This window comes from Capricornis sumatraensis, chromosome 4 (genome assembly GCF_032405125.1).
Source record: "Capricornis sumatraensis isolate serow.1 chromosome 4, serow.2, whole genome shotgun sequence".
Lineage (NCBI taxonomy): Eukaryota > Metazoa > Chordata > Mammalia > Artiodactyla > Bovidae > Capricornis > Capricornis sumatraensis.
In genome coordinates this window covers 100544819-100563533 of record NC_091072.1, presented here as the reverse complement: position 1 = coordinate 100563533, position 18715 = coordinate 100544819, and the positions used below count along the sequence as shown (strand labels likewise).

At 58.5% G+C, this 18715-nt stretch overlaps 2 protein-coding genes across 2 annotated transcripts; both read left to right on the top strand.

Annotated features, from left to right (window-relative positions):
- Nucleotides 1-1044: 1044 nt before the first annotated feature.
- Nucleotides 1045-10410, top strand: NXPH4 (neurexophilin 4). Its single transcript, XM_068971712.1, has 2 exons — nucleotides 1045-1101; nucleotides 8953-10410. The coding sequence occupies exons 1-2, from the start codon at nucleotides 1045-1047 to the stop codon at nucleotides 9820-9822; spliced, it is 927 nt and encodes a 308-aa protein (XP_068827813.1). The 3' UTR covers nucleotides 9823-10410.
- A 2932-nt stretch (nucleotides 10411-13342) lies between these two features.
- On the top strand, nucleotides 13343-18694 carry SHMT2 (serine hydroxymethyltransferase 2). The gene is made up of 12 exons (XM_068969880.1): nucleotides 13343-13462; nucleotides 14481-14672; nucleotides 15343-15422; nucleotides 15601-15801; nucleotides 16093-16174; nucleotides 16260-16382; nucleotides 16519-16658; nucleotides 16988-17153; nucleotides 17352-17451; nucleotides 17543-17698; nucleotides 17780-17887; nucleotides 18010-18694. The coding sequence occupies exons 1-12, from the start codon at nucleotides 13430-13432 to the stop codon at nucleotides 18135-18137; spliced, it is 1509 nt and encodes a 502-aa protein (XP_068825981.1). The 5' UTR covers nucleotides 13343-13429; the 3' UTR covers nucleotides 18138-18694.
- Nucleotides 18695-18715: the final 21 nt, after the last annotated feature.

Here is an 18715-nt window from a genome sequence, read left to right as displayed (position 1 = left end):
AGGAGGGAGCTGATGAAGAAACAGCCAAGAGGATTGGGACAGAGACAGAACCAGACTGGGGACAGAGAAAGGACAGGGCTAGAGGAGAAAGGGGAGAAGGATCTAGAGCGACTGATGGTGAAAGATGGGACCCTGGGCGGAAAGGGATGGATGGAGATCGCACCGAGAAGCCGGGCCGTTGGTGCGGCTCCTGCCCAACCCCCACGCGGGGACGCTCTGGGACGCGTGGGGGGTCAGCAGAGGGGGCGAGGGCCAAAGGTGAACGGCGCGTCTAGCGGAGGGGTCCTGAGACCGCAGAGGGGCCGTGAAGGCGGGGGTGGGGGCGGCGGGCGCCGTTTGTCAGCCCTATTGACAGACGTGATGGGGTTTCCGTCCGTGATCAATGATACTCATCTCCGGGCCGAATGAGCCGCGGGGCGCCCATCCATCCCCGTCAGCGCCGCGCGGCAGCAGTCGCCCGGGGCCCCGCCCGCCCTCACCTCGGCCCCTGCCCTGCTCCTGCCCGGGGACCTTCCAGGGCCCGGAGCACTGAAGAGGCCGGAAGCTCCGAGGGACCCCGGTCTTGCTGGGCTGTTGAGCCTCGCCAGGCTCCCCATTCTCCGTGCCCCGCTTCGGGAACAAGGTCCCGGAGCCGGGAGCCCCACCCCCGGCCCTGTTCCTCAGCGATGCACCCACCCAGCCTCTCGGGTGCGCGGCCCCCGAGCCCCGCAGCCCGCTCCGCTCCGCACCTGGGCCGGGGGCGTGTCTGGGGCGTGTCGGGGTGAAAGTCACCTTCGGTGCCCCCGGCCGGGCGGGAGGGGGCGCGCGGGGCGCGGCCGGGATTGGAGCGCCGCGGAGCCCCGCCCCCCCGCCCGCGCGCCCGAGTCCGACCCAACTTTCTCCCCCGCCCGCGCCCCGCCCCCAGCGCCGCGCTCCGCGCCTCTCGCCGCTCAGTCCGCGGGCCGCGCCGCCCGCTCCCGCCGCTCCGGCAGCCACCCCGCGGCACGCCCGCCGGGGCCCCTAGTCCCCAGGCCCGGCGCCCGCCCCGCCCGGCCGCCCGGGAAGATGCGGTTGCTCCCGGAATGGCTTCTCTTGCTCTTTGGCCCGTGGCTCCTGAGGAAGGTAAGGGTAGCTGGGAGGTAGCGCGAGAGCGGGGGTCCCGGACGCCAAGGTCCCAGAGTGCGAGGGGCTCCGTGCGCCCGCCTCGTCTACAGCGCAGAGCGTCCCAACTTTGCCCGGCTCAGGGTGGGAGAAGGGGGGGACGCGGACAGACAGACTCCCGGTTCGGGATAGGCGCTCTCCCAGCGCAAGTTGGCTGAGGGTCCCGGGTGGGGTGGGGTGGGATGGGGGGTGCCCGGGTGGAGGCCCGACTCGGATCCCGCTCCAGGCGAGGCGGGGGAGGGGACGAAGCCAGACCCACGAGTGTGCCAGACGGAGCGGGAGTGCGAGACAGACAGACGAGCCAGCAGGGTGTCAGCCTTGCCGTCTTTCCGCGCCAACCTCACTCGCCTTCCTAGCTGTCTGTCCTTCCACCCCTCCACCCCCGCCTTCTCATTTCTCTCCTCTGCTCTTGTCACAATGCCAGGTGGGCACTGTGCTCTGAGCAGACTCGGCCCGAACACACGCGCGCACACACGGACCCACACAGATACCGCCTAACTTGGCTACCATCTCCCATCGCATTTCCTGCGGAGACACTGTCTCCCCTGCACAACCTCACAGACACACCCCTCTCGCGCACCCGGCGGGTAGGGGGTGTGGGCTCTCTGGACAGACTCTCTCCTCCCGTCTTCTCCTCGCTTCATCTCCCCGAGCCTGGCCTGTTTCCCTGAAGCTCCAGGGCGAAGACAGGCTAAAGGGGCCCAGACTTGATCTGCGTCCCTCCAGACTTGGAGGTTTCAATTCGAATACTCTGGGTGCTCATGTGTGCTGGTGTGGAGTGTGTGGGTCAGCATGTGCGCCTGTGTGTGTGCCTGTGTCCCGGGCAGCCAGGCTTGTGTGTCTAGTGCAGGCGTCCAGGGCGTGTGTATGCTGGTGTGGAGTGTGGTGTTGGCTCTGAAGGGGTGAGCGTGAGTCCCTGCTTCACAGTGCAGCCATCTGTGCCCCGCTGTGCATCCCACAATGGGGGCCTAGGCCCTGGACCCCTATCTTCTTACACCAGGCCCCTGCCTCTGACTTTCCCGTTTCCTACCCTAAGTGTGACCCACCCAGTCTGGGGGCAGACAGGTAGCTCCCCGAAGCCCTATTCCCTGCATCCCAGCCCTCAGACCCTACAGAGTCTGGAAGGGGTGTAGACCCCCCACACACACACTTAGCCTCCCACCTGCTCATTCAGATCGCCTTCAGCAGCTCCAGCAGGGCGGGGGCCCTTAGTGAAGCTGGTGACAGAGCTCCCTGATTCTCTCAAACCAGCCTGGTGACCTTGAGGGGCTGGGAAGGTGGGTGGAGAAGCCCCCTCCACAAATACTGTTTCCACTGGCAGGAGCTTCTTGGGGACCTGCTGTCTAGCTCTGCCCTCGTAGAGCACTCTGGGAGGGGGTCTCTGCCCCACAACCCACTGGGATGTAAATGCCCCCCGGGGAGAGGTAGTGGGGCTGGATGGTCCTCCCCTGCCCCTCCTTCCTGCTCCTCCCCACTCTCCTCTCCAATCTTCCCATCAAATAAACTCCCCTGTGGACAGATCTGGTTTAATTTCCTTTGCCCCCTGAAGGGGAATGAAACATCTGGTGAAGACTTGAGGGAGAGTGAGCGTGAGGATGTGAGCAATGGGGATCTGAGTATGTGAGAGCTGCTGCTCTGGGCCTACGTGTTGGAGTCCATGGAGGAGAGGGTGTCTGCCATTTAGTGTGGCTTGTATGCATGTGAGAATCTGTGTTTGCATGTACATACAGACTGTGTTTGCATGTGTATAACTGTGAAGAGGGATGTGTGTAGGATAGTGTGTGTCTGACTACCTTTGTGTGGTCATGTGTGGTGTATGGTGTGTGCACATGTGTATGCACACCTCAGAGTATCAAGGTGTGACTCTGGTGCATATCTATGTGTTGGGGTGCCTGTGTTGTCTGTATGTGAGTCTCTGAGGCTTGCGTGTGTCTGCGTTCTTGTCATCTTAAGTGCATTTGAGTGTGGGGATGAGAAGGAAATGGCAACCCACTCCAGTACTCTTGCCTGGGAAATCGCACGGACAGAGGAGCCTGGCAGGCTATAGTCCTTGGAGCCACAAAGAGTCTGACACGATTTAGGTTTAAAAACAACAATAATGGGATTGTGAGCCTCAAGATGTGTTCATGTATCCGAATGTGGCTTGTGTGTGTGTGCGTGCACTCAGGGCTGTCTCAGTGCTAGGGCTGGCACTGGGCTGACACTGAGTAAGAGGCTGGTGGGGGACAGTTTGCAGGGAAACCCTAATTGTCCCATGTTAAGCACCTTGCCTTCTCCCATCTTGCTCATGGGCCCCTCCTGCAGGCACCCTCTCCCTCCTCCCTCCTTGCTTCAGGCTCCTGGTCTCCTGTGGGGCCTGCGACTCCTGGCTTCCACTGCCCCTGGGGCTCTGGCCCAGGCCTCCTACAGGATCTTTCCAACACCATCTCTGACTTCTCGCCCTCTCTGTCTCTGTCTTCCCCACCCCTTGCCAAAGCAGCTGCCTACTGGGAGAAGCAGCAGGCGATCAATAGTCACTAATCACTAATCACTAATTACTAATTAGCTGGGGGAGGGCAGGGGCGGGGCCCTATGGGACCTTCCAGCTCTAGCCTGCCTCAGGAAAGGATTAAGCTGAATTGAGTCTCTCAGCACTGGCTGGCCCCAGCCCCGCATCTAGCCACCCCCTCCTGACTCCATATCCCCCTCTAACCCCCCAGCTAATCTCTGGCTGGGCCACTTAGGCACGTGCAGCCTGGGCCAGGGCCCAGAGCTGTCGCGGGGATCAGGGGCCGCAGCTGAGCCAGGAGCATAGGCCAGGTGGGGCGCTGATGGCTCCCTTGGGTCAGAGCCCCCGAGTAAGGGAGGGGCACCCAACGGAAAGGAGAAGGTAGACTGTCTTAGGTTTGGGGTGAGGGAGGAGCTAGGGGTCCAGGACTGGGTGGCTGCGGAAGAGGTGAGGTAATTTGGGGACAGAAACAAGGTAAAAAGAAGGGTCACTGGGTTCAGAGACAGTGTCCTTGGGGAGGGGCGGGATAAACGTTGAAAGAGACCCGGTGAGTGGAGGGGGCATCATCGGGGTCAGAGATGAAGTCATGGTGAAGGAGGTGCGGAACTTTGGACCGAGCCCTAGAACTCCACGTGGGCGCGGACGGGGGACACGGTCACGGAGAAAGGGCAGGGTCTGTCGTGGGGGAAGCATCCCAGGGCTCCCGGCTGGCTGGGCGCTGTGGCGAGTCCCAGGGCTTGGGGTGGGAACGAGCTGCGGGCCAGGGATGGGGAGTGGGGAGCGCTTGCCTTGAGCGCTGGAAATTGGCGAGTCTCCCCCTCTCCCTGGCCTACCCCTCCTCCACCTCCACCCCGCCCACTCCCCCTCCGGCTCCGGCTTCGGGAAATTACATCCCAGCTCCGCGGCTCCCACCCCCCCACCCCCCCACCGCGCCCCGGAGCCCGCGCCTTTATAGGCACATTTATTGCAATAATAAAGTGAGGCGCGGGGCGGGGGGCGGGGGGCGGTCGTTCCCGGGGGGACTGCGCCGGCTCTAGGAAGCAGGGAAATAAAATAAAATAAAATAAAATCAAAATTCAGATAACGGTGAGCCTTGTGCTGCAGGCCAGGAGCAGGCGGGCAGGCGGGGCTGAGGGGGAGGGGGCGCCGGCCCAAGGGCAGAGCCCGCCCCAGCAGCCATCCCCGCCCCCTCACGCTATAGCTACAGTAGGGTCTGAAAGAAGGTATCTTCACCTGCCGAGACCCCTCTGTGACCTGATCCTGCCGGTCTTCTGCCTTTTTCTCTGGCTTGCCTCCCGTACCTGTCCTCAGCCCGTCTCCCCATCCCTGTTTCTTATCTCCTTCCTTGTCTCCCATTTCCCATTCCAGCCCCCATTCACATTCCCCATCCCCACCTCCTGGGCCTCTGCATCCTTCAGCATCCCTGTTTCTGTCCAGTAACCATTTCCCACCCCCCCACCCCGTTTCTGGTCCCACCCCCATCTCCCAGTCCCCGTCCCACTCTCATTCCTCCCAGTGCCCATCCCTCATCCACCATCCCTGTCTCCCCCATCCCCATTCCCATTTTAGTTCCCACCTTGTTCTGTTCCCGTCTTCACTGCCTTGGCCCCTATCCCATCTGCATCCCAGTCTCTGCCCAGTGCCTGTCCACCATTTCTGACCTCCTCTTTTCTGCTTCCATGCCTATCCTTGTTCCATCCTTATCTCTGCACCATGTACCTGTGCCTGCTCAGGCCTCAGTCCCAGTCCCCCTCCATCTCTGGCCCAGTCCTCACTGAAGCCTGTCCTGTCCACCCCACCTCTGTCTTCACCGCCATCTCCACTCTGGTTCCCAGCCAGACCCTGCCTATTTTACCCACCCTGGCTGCGGGGCGCCCCCACCTCTTTCTAGGTGCAAGGCCTCAGTACGCACTTCCCTCTCCTTCCCGGACACAGGCCTGGAGCACTCTTCCTTCCCCAACTACTGGGTGCAGTCCCCTCCCCCAGTCAGAGTCCTGAGAGGCCACCTGACCCACACAGCAGGAGAAAAGCCACCGAGCAGTCCGGAGGCCTGGGGAGGTGCACCCTGCAATGCGGATGGGGGGCCGCAGCCTGATCCTCCCCCATTCCCGGCAGTCCCATCCCCAAAGAGCGCCCCCCAACCAAGTGGAGTTTGTTCAGCAGAAAAAGGCATCCTCAACTCCCCTCCAATGCGTGGGCTCGCTGCCTGGGGGGCAAAGCACTCCTGGCTCAGCTCCCACCCGGCTAGGGCCCAGAGGCGCCTGGTGAAGCGCACCCCCCCACTCCCTCCTGCCACCACACCTCCGCCCCCCCAAGCCGACAGCCAGGCTAGCCTCTCCCCTTCGCAAATGTCACTGCGCCCAATTAGCTTAATTAAACCAGCTCCGAATTGACCGGGACCCCTCCTCGGACAACACCCTGCCCCCACTCTCAATTGTAGAGGGGGAGGGACAGCACCGTGGATTCTAGGCAAACAGGGGCTCCCTTATCACTTCGTTTCCCCCTCCCTCCCACCCCCACCCACAGCTGGAGACAGACCACCTGAAGGGTAGAGGGAGAGAACCACAGTTAGACAGACAGACAGACAGACAGACAGAAACAGAAAAGCAGAATCACAGAAGAAAATTAGAGACAGAGACAAAAAGAGACTGAGAGAGAGCGAGGGAGAGGGAAAAACAGTGAGAGCGAGAGAGGGAGAGGGAGAGCGAGCGTGAGAGCTGGGAAGCCAGAGGGAGGGTTTGATTTTATTTTATTCCATGTTCCCATTTCCCGGCTCGTTTCCTCGCAGACTCTCACCCCTCCCTGACTGAGTTCCCCCCCCAAGGTCGCTTCGGCGGCTCCCCTCAACTCTTCCCTTTTATCTTGGCTGTCTCCAGCGGCGGGTGGGGGGTGCGGGTGCCCAGAGCCCAGGGATTTGCCAGGATCAGAGAAGCGTAGACAGCAATTTGTCTGGGATCAGGGTGGGGGGGACACCTGGAGCCCCTCACCACCCAGCCAAACCTCCTTCCCTCTCCAGCCCCTGCCTGGGAAGAGTGGCTCCACTGAAGCAGTGGACAGGTCCTGGACTGGGTGCAGGATGTCTAGAGCTGTTGGGGTGTGCTGGGGGCGGGGGTGGGCTCAGAGGGATTTGAGGTCATAACAGCAGGTGTAGGGGCTCATGGATGCCCCTGGAAAGAGCTAGTGGTTGGGCCCAGAGGGGTGAGGAGTTTAGGTGTCAGAATTCAAATGACTCCTCCCAGCCATTCTTGGACTTCCACGGGAAGCTTCGGTACACTCCCACCTCCAATGCCCTCACCAGGGCTCAGGCCCTGCCCTCTCTAAGCTCACCTCCTGGAGCCTTGGTCCTTCCTGCTGGAAGGCCCTTGTCCCCTCCTCTGCAGCCCAGGACCCCTTCCCCCCATCCCCTCTCAGGCCCACCCTCTGGGTGTTAGCTGCCAGCTCAAGCTTGTCAGTCTGAGTCAGTCTCTCTTAGCGCCCCCGCCCCCCACACCTGAGCTGGGAGGAGAGATGGACGGGAGGAGGAATGAGGGGGGCGATAAATATGTATGATGAGCGGGTGGCGGCGGCATTAATAACCCAGGATCGCAGAGCTGCCGGAATGGGACCGGGCGGTGGAGATTCTCGTCTAGCAGCTTGACTCTGCTGTTCCTGTCCCCTGTGGACACATGGTGTATGCAAACAGAGGGGGACACCCATGCTGCCCGGCCTCTTTACCTACTCAAAGCTCGTCCTGTAGGCCAGTGTGGGGATCCCCCCAACCCCCAGGAACATTTGTATACAACCGACATGTATGCACCCCTCCCCAGGGGAACACAATGAGACCACACTTGTTATATCATCATGACTACACTGACCCAGCCTTGAGAAAGAGCTTGACACATGGACAGAGGATGAGAGGAGATCACAGAGGGAAAGTGACACCCTCAGTGAATCACACACAGCCACCCTCAGATACATAGCCAACCCAGGCATACGACTACACCAGTCACAGACAGGCAACTACCACAACCTGAAACAGCCTCACTCAGATCCAGATGCATAGACACAACCAAGCTAGGCACACATACAACCCAGACACCTGTGCAGAGCCACCAGGGACTGATACAACAGGCATTCAGCCACCACAAGCAGGCAGACACACAACACAGCCTCTTCAGACTGCTATACAGGGCATACAGATACACATAGACACACACACCCATCACCAGAGGTTGAGACTTGAGCATGCACATACGCGTGCGCATGCGCGCGTGTGCGCACACACACACACACACACGCACACACACACACACACACTCATCACTCCAGGCAGATAGACAGATACATACAATATAACAGAAATACAATCACCCCAGACTCACACATGGTACTCCCCCAACACACAAACCCACAAGCAGTAAGGGCCACACTGAATGGCCACAGCTAGCACGGTCTGACTGACACACTCTGACACGCACAGCTCCTCTCCTTTCCACTCCCCTCGCTGGAGCAGCATCTCCATATTTCTTCCTCTCCGCGCTCTCACGTCTCCTTCACTCGGGGCCACCCCCCCACCCCGCCCCAGATAATTGATGGCCCGGGCCTGGCCCTGCCGCTCCCGCCTCTCGATCCATCTTGTACTCGCCCTGCGCTGTCTCCCAGATCGGCTGCCACCTGAGACACAGAGGCGGGTGGGGGGCAAGCAGGGCAGTCCTCCTCTGTACCCCTCCTAGCCCAGGGGAGGACCACCAGGCGGCCTCCCCAAGAGCAGGAGTGTTGGAGGTGGAGAGAGGTGCCCATTAGTAGCCCCCAAGCCTCAGCTTACAGCAAGCATGCACTCTCCACTGCTCTCCTCAGCTCCATTGGTCTCCCATGCTCCACCCCTCAAGGAAGTAGAGGCTGAGGCCTGGGTGGGGGCTCCAGTCTTGGCAAAGATGTGCTGGGAGGTCTCACTCTTTCCTGATGCTGGGCACTGACAGTGGTCATGGCGTCCCTTGCCTGAGTCCAGCTTCTCCATGGTGCATTACTCCCAATCAAGCCAGAGTTCCTAGCTCCAGTCCCTTTCAAGCCCACACTGCTTTGGCTCTTTTAGTTTTCTCAGCCCTCGTCAGAGTTCCGTGAGAAGACTAGGATTCTAGTGTCATTTCACAGATGTAGAAACTGAGGTGGAGACCACACACCTTGAAAGAGCCGCAGGCCCATTCCAGCGGGCACTCCCTGAACCACTGCTGTGGCAACCCGATTCCATTTGTTCTCCCAGCGGCTGTGGACAGGAACCGGCGTGGCCCTGGCGGGTGGCCCCAGACAACTCCAGCGTCTCTCTTTTCCTCCTTCTTGGTCCCCAGGCCGTCAGTGCTCAGATACCGGAGTCCAGGAGGCCGCAGTACCTGGAGCTGCGCCCGGCCACGGCCGGTGGTGGTGCCCCTGGCCATCACCTCCCGGCAGCGGCAGCGCCAAAGTCCTCCAACGGCCTGGGCACCGCGCGTGCCTGGAGCTGGGCCTGGCCGGCTAACCACACAGGGACACTGGCCTGGGCTGGGGCGGCGGGAGCGCCAGCGCAGCGCACGAAGAGAAAGCCGTCCATCAAAGCCGCCCGCGCCAAAAAGATCTTTGGCTGGGGGGACTTTTACTTCCGGGTGCACACTCTCAAGTTCTCGCTGCTGGTGACGGGTAAGATCGTGGACCATGTGAACGGTACCTTCAGCGTCTACTTCCGCCACAACTCGTCCAGCCTGGGCAACCTCAGCGTCAGTATCGTGCCGCCCTCCAAGCGTGTAGAGTTTGGGGGCGTCTGGCTGCCCGGGCCCGTCCCCCACCCGCTGCAGTCTACGCTGGCCCTGGAGGGGGTGCTCCCTGGGCTGGGGCCCCCGCTGGGGATAGCGGCGGCGGGGCCGGGGCTCGGGGGCACCCTCGGCGGTGCGCTGGCGGGTCCGCTCGGGGGCGCGCTGGGAGTGCCTGGGGCCAAAGAGTCACGCGCTTTCAATTGCCACGTGGAGTACGAGAAGACGAACCGCGCGCGCAAGCACCGCCCATGCCTGTACGACCCGTCGCAGGTGTGCTTCACCGAGCATACGCAGAGCCAGGCCGCCTGGCTGTGTGCCAAGCCCTTCAAAGTCATCTGCATTTTCGTCTCTTTCCTCAGCTTTGACTACAAACTGGTGCAGAAGGTGTGCCCAGACTATAACTTCCAGAGCGAGCACCCCTACTTTGGATAGCCTACTCCGCCCTCGCCCGGGGCCCCGAGCTTCCCGCGAAATCCCGGACTCCCTCAAGCGGAACCCTTGCCCCTACCCCCCAGCTCATGTGGCCGCGTCCACCCCTTCCACTCTGGGGGTGGAGAGGAACAGCCCTTCCGAGACTCAGCCGGTGTGGATCCCCTTTTCCTTATGGGGAGTGCCCACAAGGCTGGGAGTAGCCCCTCATTGGCTACAGCCTCAAGTGGAGGGCGCAGAAGGCAGCCCCAGAGTCGGCGGGGCTTGGAGGCGGTCCCCGCGTTCTCTACGTCCCCACTGAGTCCTCTTCACGCCTGCCTCTGACGCTGGGCTGGATACTCCCTTTGCCCGCAGCTTTAATAACGCCTTGCCTGGCATCCTCATCCCACCCCTTTCTTACTCCCAGGCGCTTGTCTTCCACCCTATACCCACGTAAAGACCATAAAGGCCTATACACCGTGGCCTATTCCCAATTCCTCTGCCTGTCGTATGCCTGTCCCCATTTTCCCCGAACCCCAATAATTAGGGTAGGGGAAGCAAAACTCCTGTGCTTAGGCGATCCACTCCCCTGCCCTCTCCTTCCAGTCCCTGCCAGCCTTGCTCCACCTTCCGGCAGCTTCCTCTCGGTGATTTTTTTTTTTTTTTTCCTACGCCAAAACAGACGGGAAAGGGAACAAAATAAAGTGAAATCCAACACGCGTCTGTGTGAGACCTTTAGGCAAGAGGGTGGTGGCGGTGGTGTGCCTTTCTGTCTGGCAGAGACCTGGCCAGGGCCTCCTCCCTCGGCGGCTCATGGGGAAACTGAGGCAAATATTGACGTAGCTGTCACCTTGGAGGTCATCCAAGACGAGATCAGATTCAGACGAGGAGGACGACCCTTGGGGTTGAGCCCTGCAGGAGGTGGGAATTTTCCTCCCAGAGGTGGGCGGGGTGAAGCCGAAAATGGGACGGGGATTAGACCTGAGGGGGGACCACCAGCGGGCTCTCTGGGGGAGGAGGTATAAGGCCCTGAACGGGATGGATGGAGATGGAGGGACCGCGTAGGCGGAGCGCTGACAACCTGCTAAGCTCCGCGGGCTGGCGGGAGGCGGCAGGTGGGGGGGGAGGGGAAACAGAGTTGCGGCATCTGGAGTCATCGATCTTCCTTTTCCTTCCTAATTTCGTGGGCGCTGAGTTTGCAGACGGTTGGGGGAGGGAGGGAGAGAGGCCTGAGACGAGGGGGTGGGGGAAGGGACGACTGCGAGTTTGGAGGACTGGGCAACGCCATTCGCACTAGCCGTCTGCAAAGGCAAACAAGGGCCCCTTCAGCCAGCTGTCCACCCTCCCACCCCTGCAGACGCAGCTGCTAATTTTATCCGCCCCCAACCCTGGCCCGGGCGTTAATTGGCTGCGGCTTCATTAGCAGTTCTCAAGCTCAGCAGCCCCCTTCCCCTCGGGGGACCCCTGACAACGAGGCTATGGAGGAGGTACAGACAAGCTGAGGCACAGAACGACACCTCCTCCGTAGCCTTGCTTCGCTTTGAGTCCTGGGTCAAGGTAAAATTGGGAGGCAGCAGTGTCCTCCGGAGGATTGCCCGCTGGCTGCACCGGGAAACTGAGTCAGAGGTGAGTCTCACCCAGACACCTTGAGTCTCACTCGAGGAGTGGAAAGTCAGTAAGGGGGAAATAAATACCTGATGGATGGATGGTGGGTGGGTTGATGGATGGATGAACGAACTGAAAGGAAGAGGGAGGTTGGAAGTGGTTCTGGGTCAGAGATTGTAAGAGGGACAGGAACCGGGCTGACTCCCGACACCAAGCCTATTATTGGAAAAAGCTGAAAGCACCTGAGGCTAGAGTGGGAGGGAAGGAGATTAGAGCTAACTAAGGGTGGACTTCTAAGGTCTGAAATGAGAACCAAGTGGGAATAACTGGAATTAGCAAATTAGCTCATCTGGGCCTCAGTTTCCTCACTTGTGATGCAATAATAAAATAGTTCTGGACACTAAAAGAGACTTTGCAAGTGAACATGCTTCGCGATGGATTATCCTCCCCCTCTGACTCACAAATTGCCTCCACCATCATCCTCTCCTCCTCCTCCTTTCCTTATTCTTAGGATGTCTGGACACCTGGGAGCAGAGTGAGATGCTCCTGCTGGTAATTGTTCACCTCTTGATGTCCTGGTAGTCAGGGATCTATTCTGATATCTCCAGGGCTAAGGCATGCCTAGCCTGGTGAAGGAGTGCAATGTGTTTGCCGAATGAATGAATGATTCAATGAATGTGTAATATTGCTATGTAAGGCAGTGGTTCTCAAAATCACTGCTTATAGAATCACTAAGAAGTTTTGTTGTGTGTCAGTGAGTGGGCAAATGCCCACTCTTTAAGATCCACTCTTTAAGACTTAGAACCTCTGAGGAAACTCTCAACACTCATATATTTATATCACACAGCCAATTCTGATACCCAGGTTTGAGAACCTACTCCTGGAGGGATCAGTGAGTCCCTCCCCTAAAGCACAAGTCCAGATGAAGTCAGGCTATAAGGAAATCCCTTCCAGCTCCAAGAACCTATAGCCCCAGGGTACAAAGAGAGCTCACTGATTGCTGGACCATCCAGACTGAATTGGTAACAAAATTCAACAGGTGCAGTGAGGAGGAGGCACTTCAGTCAGCTCCTACATGTTCCAGAAAAGGAGGAGATGGCCACAGAGGAGGCAGGTTTGTGAGGATGAGGTGAGGGTGTGATCCATCCAACAGCATATTTACATACAGTCTCATTAAATCCCCACCACATGTTATTTTATTATTGATTTGCAAGTGGGGAAACTGAGGCTCAAATCAGTAATTCGTTAGTTAGTCCCAGAATGCGGACTTGAACTCGGGTCTCTCACCCTTCCAATCCAGGGCGATTTCCAGCTTGTACAGGAGTCTTTGTATTTCCCAGTGAGCCTAATAATACTGGTTTCCCCGGTAGCTCAGCTGGTAAACAATCTGCCTGCAATGCAGGAGACCCCAGTTTGAATCCTGGGTCGGGAAGATCCCCTGGAGAAGGGATAGGCTACCCTGTTCTTGGGATTCCCTGGTGGCTCAGATGGTTAAGAATCTACCTGCAGTGTGGGAGACCTGGGTTCGATCCCGGGATTGGGAAGATCCCCTGGAGGAGGGCATGGCAACCCATTCCAGTATGCTTGCCTGGAGAATCCCCATGAACAGAGGAGCCTGGTGGGCTGCAGTTCAATGGGTCGCAGAGTCCGACACGACAGAGCAACTAAGCACAACACATTCACTCAGTAGATACCCAGTAAATTGCTGTTGTCTGAACAGATGAAAGAAAAAAAAAAACACGCTGAAGAGCTTTAGAACAATGAGGAGACAGGACGGCAGTGGATCTCTCACCTTTCAGGCAAGAGCTTCTCCAGTTGGAAAACGAAACTGAAGAGAGAAAAAACTACAATTCCCAAAAGACCCTAAAGGGCCCACCTTACGCATGCGTAGGTCCCGCCCTAATTCCGTGGCTTCCCGGTAGCTCTTTTCGCGCCTGCGCCCTCCGATCGGTCGCCTTTCGACCCCTTGCTTTCCCCAGCCGGAGTTGGTACCCGGAACTCGTGCGACTTTCAATCTCTTGTTGCGATGTTGTCCTTCTCTTTTATTTGGGCGACTCGGGTAAGGATGGGGCTCCAGAGAGTGGGTGACCCGTAGAAAGTAAGTTCTCAACCTATCCCAGTTAGTCCTATTCTAACGATTCACAAACTTGGGGTTCTCTGGGCTTTTAAACACACGTGGTCAGGGTCCTCAGGGAGGGGAGAGCGGAGGGGAGTGCGGATGTGCAACTAGGGGATCCCTGAGACCCCCGGTGCACGCAGAGTGATTAGGGGCCCTTCTCATTCCGGGAATCAGATGCCCCAGGGCCTTGTGACTGTCCGTTTGACGTGGCATTAGGGAAGAGAACCATACTGAATGTCCCGTGGACCCTGTGCTGGCCAGCCAGCACGGTTCTTGGCGTGGACCCTCGAGCTGAGTCTTTCTTGCCAGATCTGAGCCATGCAAATGATGCAGCTGGTCACCCCTGCTTGCATCAGGGGTCCAGCGGCTCTGGGCTGGAAGGAGGTGGAAAGAGTGGGGAGCACAAAGGACAAGATACAGGTTTTGGCCCTCTTCCCCAGAGGCTGCTAAAGGTCTGTGTTCCCACCTCCATTGCTCTGGAAACCACTTGTATAGCTTATTGCCCTAATCTTTGCCAGCTTGGTTGCCACCACGCCCCCCTCCCCCCCTCACTACGGTATCACTTTGTTAAGGCTCTTCAGGAAAACCATGTGTTTCTGTGGGACTGCCTGGAGTTCCAGAGACACAGGCTTCTAGAGAACAAACTTTGCCCTGAGGCTTTGCAGAGTTTTTTAAGGGCAGAGGTGGAGGGAGATTCTGAGGTAAGCTGAAAGGATCAAATCAGAACCACCCACTGGATGTTGATCTCAACTTTGGGTCTAGACCTGGTTTTTGAAGATGGAGGTGGGGTTATTGAGAACTGGACAGACTGACTTTTCAACTGAATGCTGGATTTGGCAGACTGACTTTACAACTGAATGCGGGTATGGAGCCTGAGGATCTGATAAGCATAACTGAGGACTGTTAACTGTTTCTCGCCTGGACACTTTTTCTTTGACCCGAGCTTTTCTTTCCCTAGCCTCTGCGGAGATGTGGTCAGCTGGTTGGGATGGCCATACGGTGCCAGCACAGTGAGGCGACTCAGACTGGAGAAGCAAGCAAGGGCTGGTCAGGCCAGGAGAGTCTATCAGACAGTGACCCTGAGATGTGGGAGCTGCTGCGGAGAGAGAAGGACAGGCAGTGTCGTGGCCTGGAGCTCATTGCTTCAGAGGTGGGGCCTGGGGAGAGGGGCCAGGGTTTACGCCACAGCTGGAAGTAACAGATCATCTTCCTGCTGTTTCTCCAGATCTCCCTTTCAAACTCAGGGCCTTCCTCCTGGGCCTCATCTCCGAATCTTCTGCTCATCTCTGAAGCAAAGGCAGGGGCAGTCTGGGTTATGGGCAGGGGCATTAGGAAGCCCGCCAGAGCCTCCTGGAGCTCCTGTAGTTTAGTCTGGTCCCTCTTCCATCCGAGGAGGAAACAGAAGCAAGCCTGGAAGCACAGGCTGAGTGGACAGGAGGCCTTGGTGGAGACACCTATCACAGCAGCTGGGTTTCTTTATTTTTTAATATTTATTTATTTGGCTGTGCCGGGTCTTAGTTGCAGCATGCAGGATCTTCCCTGTGGCACATGGGATCCAGTTCCTCAACCAGGGATTGAACCTTGGCCCCTGCATTGAGAGCCCAGAGTCCTAGCCCCTGGACCACCAGGGAAGTCCTAGCAGTTGGGTTTCTGAGGAGGATGCTCTGGCCCTGTCCCTGACCTGGCAAGGAATCCTCAATGAACAGAGCTTTCTATAGAACTCGGCTCCTCCCTGCAGCCTGGGGCTCTGGCAGGAGGGGGCTGTGGGGTCCAGGGAAAAGGGTTCAGTACCTTCTGACACTACCCCTCCCCCACCCCAGAACTTCTGCAGCCGAGCTGCGCTGGAGGCCCTGGGGTCCTGTCTGAACAACAAGTACTCCGAGGGTTATCCTGGCAAGAGGTGAGGGCTAGGCACCGCGAGGCTGGAGGACAACCTCAGGGATCGTGCTCCCAGTGGGGGACACCCGCCTGCACCCTGCCAGTGTGTCTAGAGGATGGTCTTCCCCATCCTTTGCTGCTGGTCCAGGGGATGGGGGCACCCTTTCTCTGTGCCCTGATCTGCGCCCCTCCCTTTGCAGATACTACGGAGGAGCAGAGGTAGTGGATGAGATAGAGCTGCTGTGTCAGCGCCGGGCCTTGGAGGCCTTTGACCTGGATCCTGCTCAGTGGGGAGTCAATGTCCAACCCTACTCCGGATCCCCAGCCAATCTGGCTGCCTACACAGCCCTTCTGCAGCCTCACGACCGAATCATGGGGCTGGACTTGCCCGATGGGGGCCAGTGAGTGTGGGTGGGGTGGCGGGTGGGCTGTAGGCAGTATGGGCATGGGAGAAGAGTAATTTACTGAACACCTACCGTGTTCCATGCAGATGGAACAGAGATCTCCCAGTCCAGGAGTGGTTGAGGAAGATAAGACCCCATAAGTGTTGCTCAGAGCCACAGGGGTAGGACTTGCTAGGAGCAGTGTTCCAGAGACCCCGGCCTTTGGAGCGGGGCAGAAAGCCAGTGGCTGAGTTGGAGAGTTCCTATATTCTGAACCTGCCTCCTTCCTCTCCTCTCCTCTCCTCCCAGTCTCACCCATGGCTACATGACTGATGTCAAGCGGGTCTCAGCTACATCCATCTTCTTCGAGTCTATGCCTTATAAGCTGAACGTGAGTGCTCTGGGGTGTGAGGAGGGAGCTCTGAGGAGCTGCTCTGCTTTCTCTTAGAGCTTTAGCTTTTTGTCTGTCTGTCTAGCCCCAAACCGGCCTCATTGACTATGACCAGCTGGCACTCACTGCTCGGCTCTTCAGACCACGACTCATCATAGCTGGTACCAGTGCCTATGCTCGCCTCATTGACTACGCCTGCATGAGAAAAGTTAGTGGTGGGCTGGAATCTCTGCCCTCCCCAAGGGGTGGTGAGGAGACTTGGGAGGAGGGGCAAGCCTTGGGCAGGCCTGTCTGGGCCCTCCCCAGGCTGAGGCCTATCTCTGTCCTCCTCTGTACCCACCTAGGTGTGTGACGAGGTCAAGGCACACCTCTTGGCAGACATAGCCCACATCAGTGGCCTGGTGGCTGCCAAGGTGATCCCCTCACCCTTCAAGCACGCAGATATCGTCACCACGACCACTCACAAGACCCTTCGAGGGGCCAGGTCAGGCTTCCCTGAGGTCTTTCCTTGCCTCTCCCTGTCTTCATGCCCCACCCCGGGGCATGGTTGGGGTTGGATGTGAGTTTGTTCCCACCGGAAGCCCTGTCTAGGATACTTCTTCTTTTCTTGTCCTTGGTGGCAGTTCCCCAGCAGGGGGTTTGGGGGTGGAGGTGAGGTCTGCTCCCCTCAAGCCCTGGAGTCTGGCACACTGAACACCACTGGGCTGGACTCTGAGAGCCAGTGGCGGCCAGGCCAGCCAGTCTCCTCTTCTCTCCCCACCCCCATGCTCTTTCTTGTCAGCTTAGATTCTGACCGCCTTACCTCCCACACAGGTCAGGACTCATCTTCTACCGGAAGGGGGTGCAGGCTGTGGACCCCAAAACTGGCCGAGAGATCCCTTACACATTTGAGGACCGAATCAACTTTGCTGTGTTCCCGTCCCTGCAGGGGGGCCCCCACAACCATGCCATTGCTGCAGTGGCTGTGGCCCTAAAGCAGGTTGGGGAGCCTACTCTTGTGGGGTGGGTGGGGGCAGGGCCCAGAGGCTCAGACCCTGCACCTTGCTAGCTGAAATTGGAGCAGATGGAAGGGAGGTGTCAGGCTGGGAGGGTGTGGGGATGGGGTCCCAAGTATGCTGGGGGTGGTGGGGCAGGAGGGGCCGGGCTTAAGGTGACAGTGCTGCCGCCTCTTCTCCAGGCCTGCACCCCCATGTTCCGGGAGTACTCCCTGCAGATTCTGAAGAACGCTCAGGCCATGGCTGATGCCCTGCTGGAGCGAGGCTACTCCCTAGTGTCTGGTGAGCTAGGGGGTGGGGAGGGGGAGGTGCAAGCCCCGGTAGCCTCGGAGGCCCAGGACTCACCACTCCCTGCTCACTCTCCCCGCCTCAGGTGGCACTGACAACCACCTAGTGCTGGTGGACCTGCGGCCAAAGGGCCTGGACGGAGCTCGAGCAGAACGGGTGTTGGAACTTGTATCCATCACGGCCAACAAGAACACCTGTCCTGGAGATCGAAGCGCCATCACACCTGGGGGCCTGCGGCTGGGTAAGACCTGCGTTCTGGTAGGGGGGTGATGACTGCCAGATGGACTGGGGCTGTGCTAATCCTCTTCTGCCTCTCTCGCAGGGGCCCCAGCCCTGACTTCTCGAGGGTTCCGTGAAGATGACTTCCGGAAAGTTGTAGGCTTTATAGATGAAGGTGTCAACATTGGCTTGGAAGTGAAGAGCAAGACCAGTGAGTGGATAAGGCCTCCCCTGCCCCCCAGCCAGTTCACACTGACTATCTCCCCCTCCTCCAGCTGATCTCACTGCCTTCCCCTAAGCTCTGACCACTTTTTTTTCCTCACCTGTGTCTAGCCAAACTCCAGGATTTCAAATCTTTCCTGCTCAAAGACCCAGAAACAAGTCATCAGCTGGCCGACCTTAGGCAACGGGTGGAGCAGTTCGCCAGGGCCTTCCCCATGCCTGGCTTTGAAGATCACTGAAGGCACCTAAGAAACGAAGCCTGCGTGTGGACTGACATGTCTCCCTCTTCACCTTCCTGGACAACCTGGGGAGGGGGTGGTAACTGTTCCTCTTCCAGCTTTCTGCTGGCGGAGGGAAGGTACCCCCGACTTAGGGCAAGAGCCATGTGTAGTTCCACTTCTCAGAACGTGGAGCTGAGGTTTCTTCTTGTAATAATACTGAGAAGGGGGAGGCTTGGAGCTTTCTGCCCTAACCTCTCCCATTACGTCAGTATTATCGACCCCTGCCCTTTCTTAGGGAGGGGGGAGTTCCTCTCCTGAGCGAGAGGAAGGGGTGGGTAGGCACCCTCCTTTCTGTTTCTATCTAATAAAATACTAACCTGCCCTGAGCTTCTGCTACTGGGGGAGGGGCCCCCTGGGGGTCCCCTGAGCCAGGTGGTGATTCCTCTCCTTCAGTGTGCTCCTCATTTCCCTCTCACCACCATCACAAGGACCCCCAAGGCTGCCTCCTCCTCTCCCTCTGATCAGAGGCGACACCAGACGTGATTAGCAGGCGCAACAAATTCAATTTGTTAAATGAAATTGTATTTTGCCCAAGG

Coding starts and splice junctions, on each gene's coding strand:
- NXPH4 (XM_068971712.1), top strand. CDS start 1,045: ATGCGGTTGCTCCCGGAATGGCTTCTCTTGCTCTTTGGCCCGTGGCTC. Junction 1,102..8,952: donor GCCCGTGGCTCCTGAGGAAG/GTAAGGGTAGCT, acceptor CTTGGTCCCCAG/GCCGTCAGTGCTCAGATACC.
- SHMT2 (XM_068969880.1), top strand. CDS start 13,430: ATGTTGTCCTTCTCTTTTATTTGGGCGACTCGG. Junction 16,659..16,987: donor AAGACCCTTCGAGGGGCCAG/GTCAGGCTTCCC, acceptor CCTCCCACACAG/GTCAGGACTCATCTTCTACC. Junction 17,452..17,542: donor AGGCTACTCCCTAGTGTCTG/GTGAGCTAGGGG, acceptor TCCCCGCCTCAG/GTGGCACTGACAACCACCTA.